At 44.4% G+C, this 12,955-nt stretch overlaps 1 protein-coding gene and 1 long non-coding RNA gene across 2 annotated transcripts in view; both read right to left on the reverse strand.

Moving 5' to 3' along the window:
• The window catches only part of LOC124309389 (myb-like protein Q), a gene marked incomplete at its 3' end in the record, with an annotated part of 113,622 nt that extends 101,220 nt beyond the window's left edge, over positions 1 to 12,402 (reverse strand). The window contains exon 1 of the mRNA XM_046773023.1: positions 9,913 to 12,402. Within this exon, the coding sequence (XP_046628979.1) occupies positions 9,913 to 10,732 (820 nt within the window). The remainder of the gene's footprint in view (positions 1 to 9,912) is intronic.
• LOC124309409 (uncharacterized) lies at positions 3,058 to 3,804 on the reverse strand. The gene is made up of 2 exons (XR_006909238.1): positions 3,445 to 3,804; positions 3,058 to 3,413 (listed from the first exon to the last, which is right to left on the reverse strand). It is a non-coding gene; the product is annotated as an uncharacterized LOC124309409 (long non-coding RNA).
• Positions 12,403 to 12,955: the final 553 nt, after the last annotated feature.

Below are 12,955 nucleotides of genomic sequence, written 5' to 3' on the forward strand. Positions count from 1 at the left end.
ACCTGACTCGTCGAATTTTTCGAAGAAAACATCGGCCGGGTCATCGAAAGGTACGAGCCGCAGCCGAGTCGGAGAAACGCGAATCCGTCGAGGTCTGTAATCATCGAACCCGTGTAGCGGGGGGTTTGAAAAAGGATTTCGAGGAGGAATAAAAAAACATCGAGAAGGCACAAGGTAGGGCGAAGGAGAAACGCACCTCCTTAGCGTTAGGCGTTATAGGTATAGGCCTCCCGGCAAGAAGTCATAATTGTCGGTACGCGGCGGGCAGCGGCAGTGGTCTTAAACTTTATATACTCTTTATTCCCTTTGACGATAGTATCGAAGGAGCTGCGACTCATTGTGGTTAACTGCACCTCGTACTCCGCCTCTCGTCTTACCTTTTCTTTCTCATTTCTTCCACCTTTTCTCTCTTTCCCCGAAATCGAATACGCGGTGTACATAATGTATAATGGGGGCGTCGTTTCGTTTCTTTTCAACCGCCGGGATTTTACTGGGCTTTGTAGAATTTCTCTGTATCTCTCTATCCTTCGCCCTTTCTTCCTCTCCCTTTTTCTCGCCCTTCCTTTATCCTTCCTTTCAATTTCACGCACGCTCACGTCTAACTGCATTTTCCTATAATATCACGTTTTAATCACCAATTACACCTAGCCGCGCCTCGCAACCCCTTGTCGTCGTAGGTTTCGTACCCAATTTTTTTCCCGCAACTTGCGATCTGTGATTGGATTTCCGATAAATCGCGTATCCCGGGCGTTTACGAATCAATTTCATATCGGGTGAACGGTTTGATTCGATAACGATATTCATGCGTTATGCCTACGTGTGTGTTCATCATTCAAAAACTCATTGATCGCCGTTACGCACCGCGGTTTTAATCCCCCCCCCCCCCCCTCCGCGCTCCCTTTCCCTTCTCCCCTTACCTTGCAGTACCGATACAACACAGGTTTGCTTGACCGTTAATGGGAGAAGCGAAAAATACGAAGAATAAGAACGAGTAAAGAACGGGTTTTAACGGCGTCGTTTAAGGCTTAATCTACCGGGTGATCGTAAACAATATTTTTCGTCAATTTTTCGTTTCAACCCGAAGCGGATATGCATGGGCGGTGGAAAATGCGCCGAGATTTTAATAAAAACTTATCTCGCACGAGGCGAGTTTTTATCCGCTTGCCGGGCTGCATGCGTCATTGTACAGTTGAACTGTTCGATATTACGTGAAATCTTTAATTTAACGTAGTTATACGAAATATCTTGCGGATTACAGTTCGTACGTACCATCGTGTGCCATGTGTACCGCGGGCAACGTTTATCGTCAGCCGATAGAAAGAGAGAGGAGGCAGAGTCGTAATTAACCGCGTGACACGTACTTTCGCGCTTCGCCTAATTCGGTTTCACGAGTTGGCGAAATTCTAAAACCGTTTTTGATATCCAAGCCTGTACGCTGTCTGCAAAGATTTTGCAAGTATCTTGACGACCCTACACTCCTAATGTAAGAACAGTTTATATCATTATACGAACTGATATTCAACCGAATGGCGGATATTTGGGGCACAAAGTTGTGAGCTCTGTGTGAGTGCAAACTGTGCGACAGTGTTTCGATCGGAGTAGGTATACAACTAAAATTACTGCACAATCGCGCCACGTGTTTAATTGGCCAAGTCCATCGTAGTCTCGTATTTCGCACAACACTTAAGCAAAGCTGGATTTCGCGAAATCGCGACTTTACAATACTTTATTAATAATTACTGGAAGCTGACGCGGCGGCTGATGGCATTTTATTGTACCTACTTCAAACGCCGTCTGCACGATTTATATTCTCATGCGGTGATAACGAATGCGAAAACCTTGGATTGGTTGGATATGTGATACATATTCTTATCGCCGCAGTATGTACCTGTATATTAATCATGATCATTCGCTCAACGCCTTCTATGACAATTTCTCTCTCTTTCTGTATTGTTTAATGAATTCTATTATATCATACGCGTATGTATGCATGTATGTATTTAGGCCTACGTATTGCAGTGAAGGAGAAATTATTATAGGTGCGTACATAAACCATCCACCACGATGGCGGATACACCACCACCCTGCGCAAAAACCATGAAAGGAAAGAAAAATATAATAAGAGAAGATGGTAGATAATTCCTGAGTATGTGTCATAATACTGCAGGATATGATTGCGGCAATACTGCGATTCGATATGATATGGGACAAAAAAGAGAAGTGAAATTTTCAACCAGATCGGAAATCATATAAATCAAGTAAAGTAAAATACAAAAATCATGAATAAAACCAATAATGATTACCTACCGTCCATGCGTGCGTGTTATGCGTCCGCGTTCTCGCTCTTTCTCTTGGTCAAAGGTTCTTCGAATATTTTCTTTCGTCTTTTCCTTTCAGTGTGTGCGTGTTGTTTTTTTCTTTCCTCGTTTCGTAAATACGGTTGTGATAAAGAAACAGTGTGTATGCAGCATGAATGTGCAGAAATGAAAAACAGCCATTTATTGATTGTCCGTCATTTTTATACATTTTTTTTTTCATTTTTTTTCTCTTTCTCTTGTTCTCTTGTTTCGATTAATTTTTTGACATCTTTTCGAATCAAAATTTAGCACTGATTCTGTTGTTTGCAATTTATAAGCTGCAATTATATATATATATATATGGTGAATTTGGAATGGTTGTGGATATAAGGTGCGGGTGGTTGTTTGCATACGACCGCGGCTCAGCCTTTCGTATCTTTGAATTTTCTTCCCCCCCACCCCTGAGTTCTCACGTTATCAGCAACGACGTTCGTCAGTTAAGTAAATGATGAAAAAACATACCGTCTCATTGATTGTGAACTCGCGTGCCCATTGAGGACGGAAATGATGAGGTCGAAAGCCGCGAGGTAGGTAAACAATTCGTGTTCATGTGTATGGTATATAAAATTGCACCGTCGACAATTGAAAAACTACGTAGGTATGTGTGTAATAATGCATTTAGCAAAGATGACGAAATCATACGACCGTCGCAAATACGAAACGTCAGAACCGCAGTCCATGCTCTCAATAATAAATAAGCTTTGATGTTTAACATGAAATATAAATATATTTGGGTGGTATTGTACAGTCAGTGGATGGTTCATATATACACACTATTTACACGCAAAAGACGACGTGACTTATCGTTAATCACCTCACACGTCGTACAATTTTCATTGTTCGTTTCTCATTTTATTTCCGTCATATATCTTTCTAATATGTATTTCATTATAGCTCTCATTCTCTCACTATATTATCATATATATAGAGAGAGCGTGAAGAGTGCAAGTGAGAATAAAAAGAATATGTATATATACGTGTGCTGATATATATAGGCATATATACATATATATTCTTTTTATTCTCACTTGCACTCTTCACGCTCTCTCTCTCTCTCTCTCACTCTCACTCTCACTCTCACTCTCACTCTCTCATTAACATCCTTCCCTAAATATCGAAATTTATGCACGTGCGCGCCTGCAACCAACAAAATCCTTCCTACTTGTTAGCGTCGTCAGTCGTTGTTGTCATTATCATATATATAAACTAGACGTATATTTTTAATTCTTATGTGTGTCAATTAGTCAATCATCAATTATATAGGACTCTTGATGCACATATATGTATGACGAGTCAGCTATAGACCATTGAAATACTTCGAACTTCTATTATAATTATATGTATACCTACATTATGTACAGACTTAGATAACTATGGTCAGAGAAATAAGCGTAGAGGTGTATCACACTAGAGACTTGTACATTATCGTAATATAAGTGTGTGTGTGTGTGTGTGTGTGTGTGTGTGTGTGTGTGTGTGTGTGTGTGTGTGTGTGTGTGTGTGTGTGTGTGTGTGTGTGTGTGTGTGTGTGTGTGTGTGTGTGTGCGTGTGCGTGTGTACACGCGCGCACGAATATATAATAGGTATCATCATTAGACGCATGTTTATGTGTATCATTATCGCTAGTTCGATCATTCTCATCTTGTCTTTTCCTTTTCTCTCTTTGCATCGATGTCTAATCGACAACAATATAAGCTTTTATCTATGGTATTATGCGTTTTGGCTATGCGTATACTTCGTAAGATTTACCGGATATCTGATTATGGTTTTTTTTTTCTCTTTCCAGATCTCTTTCCTTGCGGACGCAGTCACAGGCGAATGTTCATGTAAGTGTTTTCGATTAGTTTTGAAATCTTTCCTACATATTACAACACACCCATACATAAACTACACATAGATGTGAAATCGAGTCTGCCTTTAAAAGAGTCTCAATCCACCGTCTGCAATTGAAGAAATATGCTGTTTCCTGCTTTCAATTCGCAAACATTTGTCGTAATCGTTACCTATTATCATCATCGTTATAATTATTATTGTCATGAGAATATCATAATAATCTGGGAATAAAAAGGGGAGAAGAATCACAACTATGCTCGTACTGAAATTAGAGGATTCAAGATTAAACTTGTGAAGAAATTAAGTTGAAAAAATTCGAAAGTCTTCTATGCCAGAGGTACGCGCAGCACACTGGATTATATATAGGTGCACGCGTGTGTGGGTGTGTGTGCGAGTGTGTGATTACATGCAGTACAGGTATAATATAATGTACGCACGGCGAAACAGTCTTTTTGAATTACATATGCGTAAGTTCAACTGTCTGAAGAAAGCCAGGTAATCGTTATTATATTTTCAACGACATATAACACGCTATTCTGCATACTTTTAATTATTATTATACGCATATGCACATATATTTTCAAAGTTTTCTTTCTATTGTGAGGCTTTTTTCTTTTCTCTCATGTGAGCCTGGAAGATTTATCAATCGATTATACACATTCAAATTAACGACCAGAGCAATAATTATATGGTAGTCTACTGCAATTACCGCGTTTTTTTTTTCGTTTTTCTTTTTATCGCATATATTACCCATGTTATATTCTTTTTTTTTTTTATATGAGTAAATATGTATAATTCCATATACTACCGTATATACTACATAATATATACGAATCTGCGTCATTTTATACTCTACCGTATAAAGTGATGATTTTTCTCTCTCTTTCTTTTACTCGCAATAAATTTGTATTTGCAACAACCTCCGATAATCGCGATATACTGCATAATAATAATAATGACGATATAGCGACTACAGATTTTGTTGTGAAATTTACAAGCGACTGATCATCCCAATCTTGAATTTTCATGAAAATCACCTCGGTTACATATCTGTAAAGTAGTATACAATGTATAAGATACGTAATTTTCAAAAGATAGAGAGAGAAAGTCGGACCCGGCAATATCCAGGCGATATCCATTAGTATTGCTAAAATTCTCATCGCATAAGGATTTGAGAAGAGGCGCATATATATACATGTACGGTTGTAATTTGTTTTTCTTTATCCTTTCCTGATTCACTTTTACACTACATATTCAATGCTAATAATATTATTATTATTGTTGTTTTTGTTGTTGTTGTTGTCGTTGTCGTCGTCATCATTGTCAGAATGAGAAAGAAACATCATTATCGCATATATGCTGAATATAGCTGTATTACGAAACGTACTTTTTTATAGAAATATTCAACTATATGTTCGATTTATCTTGTATTTTATTTAATCATTACTATCATCATTGTTCCATGTTGACATTTGTTTTCTTCTCTTCTTTTGTTGCACGATAGTCGTTTGGTAGCCATATTATTTCTTACAACGTCACAACCTCCGTCAGCGGAGACAGCGGAGATATAACGCATAGGTACCTACAATACCCAAGCGACTCGTTCAGAACCGCGGTTTGAAAATCGTTATCTGTGCAGTGCCGCGCGCGAGATTTACATACATTCCGTTTTATTCCATTAAATAATGTATATCTATTATAAACTATGCTGCGCCTATCGAACCAACCGTACGACCAATCGATACGATACGGAAAAATATGCGGTTTATCTCTCGTGTTTTCAGAATTTCTTCCCCATGATCTGCAATATCTACACATTACACATAGCTATACCTATATTAATTATGCGGAATGTCAACGCGTCTCGGGTCGATATAAACTGTAAATAAAAATCCGGAGAATACGTGTACGCGATTAAGATTAAGTGAAATCAGAATACAACTATAGGTTAGAAACTTGGGCTTTTTTATTTTTTCCTCTTCCGAACGCACATCGAATGTTTATACTCATCACTGCTCATTCGTATTCCGACATTTTTCTCGAGTAAACATCACACATAGATACAATAACAATGCAGGAATCTGAATCGAGCAACGACACATACCTATGATATGTACAAAAAGCAATACATCGTATATCACGTTATTCAAGCACACAGCAATACGCATACAGGTATATGTATAATAACGTGGAAGGTAGGCGGATGCGATTTGTTGTGAGAAAATATTGAGAAACAAAAATATAACAAAATTCCGATCAATCTATCTCGCTCGCTATGAAAATCGATTAGGAAGAAGAAAAATCGAGAAAAAAATTCAGGAACTATGAAAGTTCTAACCCGTTAGACGGAGTGCAAACATATTACAAGCAAGCCGCTCCGATGACCGACAGATGGACGTAACGGACGAGGAAAACGAACATCAGACTTCACGGCACGGCATACTCGCTATCAATTTCACTTACGCCGACGCGTCGCGTCGTCTGGCCGTCGTCACACCACACGCCGCGCCGTCGGTGCGCTACGTATAACTATATGTATTTATATACATCTATGTATAAATATACACATATATAGGTACATATAGGTACGCGTACGTGTACAGAGAAGGTACGGACTGACTCGGTCTCGGCTGGCATTCTGCCCTTTTATCCGTTTCCCCCATCGGGCACTTTCCAATCTCCGGGTGCATCGGCGACCATCCCCTTCTTCTCCCCCTTTCGTCGGAGGACGACCGTATCGGATATCCTCTCCGAGTATCGAATATCGACCGGGCCGCGAGTCCCCTCTTATATACCTATATTTTACAGGCCTGTGGCGAATTGGCGAACGTTCGAATATTGCCATAATACATTATATGTATACACACCTTCCTGTAATAATATGGCCGCTGCATGCACGTGTCTTCCGCTTGCGAGTAGTGCCGAAAACAACAACAACAACAACAACAAAAATAATAATAATAATAACAACAACAACAACAACAACGACACGACACAGTGATACGAGGATTGAAAGAATAATTGCTCGATGGAAAAGGGATGAAGTTTCGAATGATTTGGAAAAGAGTTGAATTATACATACGCGTAGGTCAACGTCGAAATTATTTAGCGGTGTTGTCTGCCGCAGCGCACCGTATTTTCTATATCCTCCTTCATTTCTTGTTATATATTCACGTGCGTAGGTACGAATTTATCTACTTTATTGTATACGATCACCGGTATTTTGGCATTTCGAATTGAAGGCGAGTACACCGTCTGTACATGCATACCTATTGTAGCTTACATCCGTAGGTATGAATATGCGATAAGGAAGAGAGAAGAGATGAAGAAAATATACACTCGTACGGACGCGTAATACATACGCACGTTACAGGAAAGTATACGTAACGTATACACATACCTACGTCAAAAAGGTACTTGGAACAAAAAACAAAGGCAAAAAGCCGCTGAATGAACGACTCCGCTGTACCGCTATTCGATGCACATACACATACACGTGTGCCTATATATATATATATATATATATACATATATATATAGGCGTACGGCGTAGGTATATGTATACATATGCGTACGTAGGGAGGAACCTCTGAAGCGAATGGCACCGAGTTATATTTGGCTGTGAATTGTGTATGCACAGACCACTGTTATATACGTGGGTAGTACAAGCATACAAGTATTGACTCGAAAAGGAGAATATGCGGAGAATGAGGAGAATGAGTAGAATGAGGAGAACGAGGAGAATGAGAAGAGAGAATTCGACGCGTCGTTTCGCATACATACTCGAACTACTCGTTCGTTCTCAATAGTCGTTAAATAGTTTTGGCATATGTTTATTAATTACACATGGTTAGACGAAAACACTGGCAGGGTGGCCTAGGTATATCCGACGAGATTAGAAAATAACCGCGGTTTGCATATTTCCGTACAAAGTTGTTCCTACGCATACCTACGTACCCATGCGTATACTATACGTATACACAAATATGTACGTACCTATATAGGTGTCGGAATATTTTTTATTTATTTTTTATAACGTCCAATGCCGCAAGTCTCGATTTGGATCGCGTTGGAATCAAGAAACCCGCAGTTTAGGGATCTTGTTCGCGACGCACGGCGACTAATGCTCGTTATTTGGATGATTAATCGCCCTTCGCGAGAGATGATGCAAATGGCAATGGAAAAAAAAACAAGTACGGCATAAAGAAGAATGATCTACGACTTGGAATAGATCGATAGAAAAATAATAATCGACGCGTGAGTGACGGAATGTACCAATAACAAAACTGCAGCGTTTCGACAATATCCAAACTAAATATCGTGCGCCCTAAGCGTTTACCCGTAACATTTAGGCAGAGGTTTTTTATACGCATTAGTAGTGCATAGTTCTCGACTCTGGTGTGAACTTGTACACACTATCGTGTATATCGTATGTTTTACAGGTATCAATATAATATACGAAACACGACGTGGATGACGATAAGTATAACGATGATGACAACAACAATGACGATAATAATAATAACAATAGGAATAATAATAGAAATGATTATGATGTTAATGATGAGGATAATGATGATGATAATAATCATAATAATAATCATAATAAGAATAAGAATAATAGCTATCGATTAGAAACTAGCAACTAATAGTAATAGTAATCAATCGCAATCGACAATACCAATAATAATAATAATAATGATAATGATAATAATAATAAACAAGAACAACAACAACAACAACAATCCGTAATAAGAAGGAAACATAGCTAACATGATGCAAGTTTGTTCTTCTTAAATTTTTTTTCGCCCCCCCCCCCCCCCCCCCCCCCCACCCCCTGTTTCCGTCAACAGGGGAAGGCTCGACTCATCGTGCTGCGTAGCATGAACATTGTAGTACATGACACGGTGGCGAAAGAGACAGGTAATTATTACGGAATCGAAACGACAATGGTTCGTTGATAACGGAGGAATGACGATACAGGCAGAAGGTGGTGGTGGGTGTCGAGCGACGATTACGTTAATCGGGCAATCGATCGTCGGAGAGCCCGGGGGGGGGGGGCTTGCAAAGGTGGATGTGGAGACGGAGGCGGCGTGCCGGGTTTAGCTTTGGGGCAGAAGCGCGTGATACGCGGGAGCCTCGTAGAACCCGGCGGCCTGTAGGGCGTGGAGGGAGGCGGCCGCGTGGCGTCTGTGGATCGCGGAAGCGTAAACCGCGCTCGACGTCGCGGCGACGGCGGCGGCCGCGTGGTGATGATGGTGGTGGTGGTGGTGGTGGTGGGTGGCGGTAAAGTGCGAGGCGAGGGGCCGCGAGGAGGAGGCCGCGGGCCGTCTGTAGGGGTGGATGTGCGAGTGGTTGTGGCGGTGATGGTGCGACGTCGACGTTGTTCCCCCCGACGACGACGCGGAGAGGGTGGTGGAGGAGGAGGAGGATGAGGGCGCAATGAGGCCGCCCGCCCCGGTGCTGCAGGCGGCGATCGAGAACTGCTGCCGGTACGACGACGACGAAGACGACGACGACGAAGAAGAGGTGGAAGACGAAGAAGACGAAGAAGAAGAGGCGGAAGTGGACGAGGCCGCCGGCTGCAGGAGAACGCTACCACCCACCGCCACGGAGGAGGAATTTCCCGTCGAACACGTCGCCGCTGCTGCAACGCTTTGGTGCTGGTGGTGGTGGTGGTGATGGTGGGCACGCATTGCCCGGAAGTAGTGTTGATAAATACCTGATATAACGGCCTTCTCGTCGGCCGAGATCAGGCTCGTCGCAGTAGGGACAGACGTCATCTGCTGCTGCTGTTGCTGCTGCTGCTGTTGTTGTTGTTGTTGTTGTTGTTGTTGTTGTTGTTGTTGTTGTTGTTGTTGCTGTTGTTGTTGTTGCTGCTGCTGGGAAAGGGCAGCCAACTGCTGCTGGGACAGCGAGGCTTGCTGACCAAGAGACGCGGCGGCCGTCAGAGCCGCGTGGTAGGAGGAACTCTGGGTCGCGGCGACGGCTGCCGCCGCAGCGATGCTGGAAGCGGCCGATGTTGCCGCCGCCGCCGCTGCCGCCGCCGCCGCCGCCGCCGCCGCCGCCGATGCCGATGCTGAGGACGACGACGACGACGACGACGACGTCGATGAGGAAGTCGCGGAAGTCGTCGATCGGCGGCTCCTGCTTCGACTCGAGGTCGCGACCGTGGCTGTCGCGGGTGGCGGGAGGTTGTTGACAAAGGGGCTTCGCCGCTCACGCTCGGCCCGCCGATAGTAGCAGGGGTGTATCATTAGCAGGGGTTCGCCCCCGCCGGGGGGCGGCTTCGCCTGGCTCGGCAGCTCGTACTCGACGCTGCAGTCCACGTGGAGTGGCTGGGAGTAGTCCTTGTAGGCGGTTACCTGCTCCTTGCAGTAATCCTTGTAGCCCCCCGGACCCGCGGCGCTTATAGCGAGGGCCGACGAGGCCGGGGGCAGAACCGTCTGCCCGGGAGCCGGGGTCGCCGGTATGACCCCGTGGTGTCCGTGCCCGTGCCCGACCCCGATCACCACTTCCTTCTCGTAGCAGGCGGCGGCCATGATTCCGAGACCTCTTCGCTCGGCTGCACTCCTCCTCCCTTCTCTCGTTGGGGTTGGGTTTCGAGCTTATCGCGCACCGACGGATCGTTATTATTCCGCTTGTTCCTCGAGGCTGTCACCTCGCCGCTTTCGCAGACACTCACTGACACTGATGCTGCTCCTGGTACGCGATCCTTCTCTCCAAATTCATGACACCCCGCCTTCTCGTCTTCCTCGTCCTCCTCGTCGTCAACCTCGACGACGCTCAGCCTGTCATACCTCGGGCCCGTTCTTGGCACATCAGCGATCGCTATTCGGTGGCTCGCCGAGGATGAGTGATCGCCGAAACCGAGCCTCGAATCCAGGACTGACGAGGCGAGGCCCGCTGCTTGGTTATATTCTCACACTCTCGGACTTTTGACCGCGGTATAATAACTCTGTCGCTCCCGTAGTGTTGGACCAAGAGGTGGTATATATCCAACACGGAGGAGACGCACGTCGCTTTCCGGTATCCACAATAAATATCCCACCGATTAACCGATTGTATTATCTAGATTTTGTAACAGCCACTGTCGCTTGCCGTCGATCACGACGATGGTGATGATGGTGATGACGATGATGATTATGGTGACGGTGATGATGACGAAGATGATGATGCGAATGTGCCGCCCACCCGTCAATTAATCCAGACGCATTGCACGGGGTTTACTTTTGACGTAATATCCTTGTTGCTTCTCGTATCACTTCACACTATTTTCCATATGCCAGGCCGTACGTTTGAACAAATAAATAAAAATAAAACGGCGGGGGGGGGGGGGGGGCAGCAGCAATACAGGGGGCAACAGAAACGAAAGTAACACACTCCACTCGCAGATAAAACGACGATTTTCTGCACGTTGCACAAAAATATAATTATAATTATTATATTACATCACCAAATTCGCACGGTTTTATAATTCGTCATTCCGGGATCATTGCTCCTTGACCCAGAGAGACCGAGACGCCCGTATATAAGTATTTTAACGAAGACCTCGTTGTGAGGCGAATTCAAGGCAAAACGATACACAATAATTTCTTTTCTCCTTTTTTTCCTTTTATTCAAGGAACAGAACGCCAGCTGTACTTCACGTATTCGTTACGCGTGAAAGTTCTCCATGCACTTCGGAACGATGAATCGCGTTGCGTAGGAGAATAATTATTCGGCAAACTGGTAGAAGGGATAAACGACAACGAATAAACGGATTCGGAAAACTGCGAATCGAAGAAGAGATCGCGCACACATTTGGGCAAAACGACTAGAGTTCTCCACTGTTCGGTCGCTTGCTTCCGTTTCTCCTCTCCTCGAGCCGATACCGGTAAGTATCTTTGATTATTTTCCAAACAGTTTTCCTCTACTCTTACCCGGCCACGAGATTGTAACTTCTCGATACACTGTCGTCGTCGTTAAACACTCTACTATACTGTACGCACGTTATTTTTTTTTTTTTTACTTTATCACTGATAATGCCTCGTTCTGTCCGTGTGTATTCTACCGTATACTCGAAACTTGCGTGCGTGTGCGTGTGTGTCTGTCCGTCCGTGTGTGGGTGTATGTATGTACGTACGTACGTGTATGCGGGCGGCGAAAAACACCTCGCCAAAAATCGGTCGCTCGATCGTTACACGGCGAACGTCGAGCTGCGACTGAGGAGCCCTCGAGCCGCCACTCCCCGCTCGGCTGGTCCGCGTCGTCACCTCCCACCTTCCGACCCCCACCGCGGGGAACCGACCTCCCCTACCGCCGCCGCTATTCACCCCTGTCCCGGCTGCAGGGGCGCCTCGCCGGGCTACACCCTCGTCCCGGGGGTTTCCTAATTCCCTCTTCATCCTCAGCGGCGACGGGGCGGGGTGGATTAGCCGGTTTGACGCGATTTCGGTACATGTGCCTGTATCTTGGTCCGTCCGGGGTTGCCTCTGGTACTCTTACGTCGTCGCTCCCGAGGAGACGGCGTTATCGCCGAGATATACCCGGGGGAGGTGACGGAGCCGGTCGTGCTACAGCGAGCTGACGGGCCGACGGATGTAAGATCGACGTCGGACGTTTCATTCATACCTAAAATCGTTATCGGATAAGCGGCGCAGCGGAGAAGGAGATTAATCGCACTTATCGCCGTACACGGACACGTGCTTTCCGACTCCCACTTCGTTAGGTTCGTCGTGTCTCGTGATCGCGGAGTTGAAACAGCCACCGCATTGATTGTATTT

The sequence above is a fragment of the Neodiprion virginianus genome, chromosome 7 (genome assembly GCF_021901495.1).
Source record: "Neodiprion virginianus isolate iyNeoVirg1 chromosome 7, iyNeoVirg1.1, whole genome shotgun sequence".
Lineage (NCBI taxonomy): Eukaryota > Metazoa > Arthropoda > Insecta > Hymenoptera > Diprionidae > Neodiprion > Neodiprion virginianus.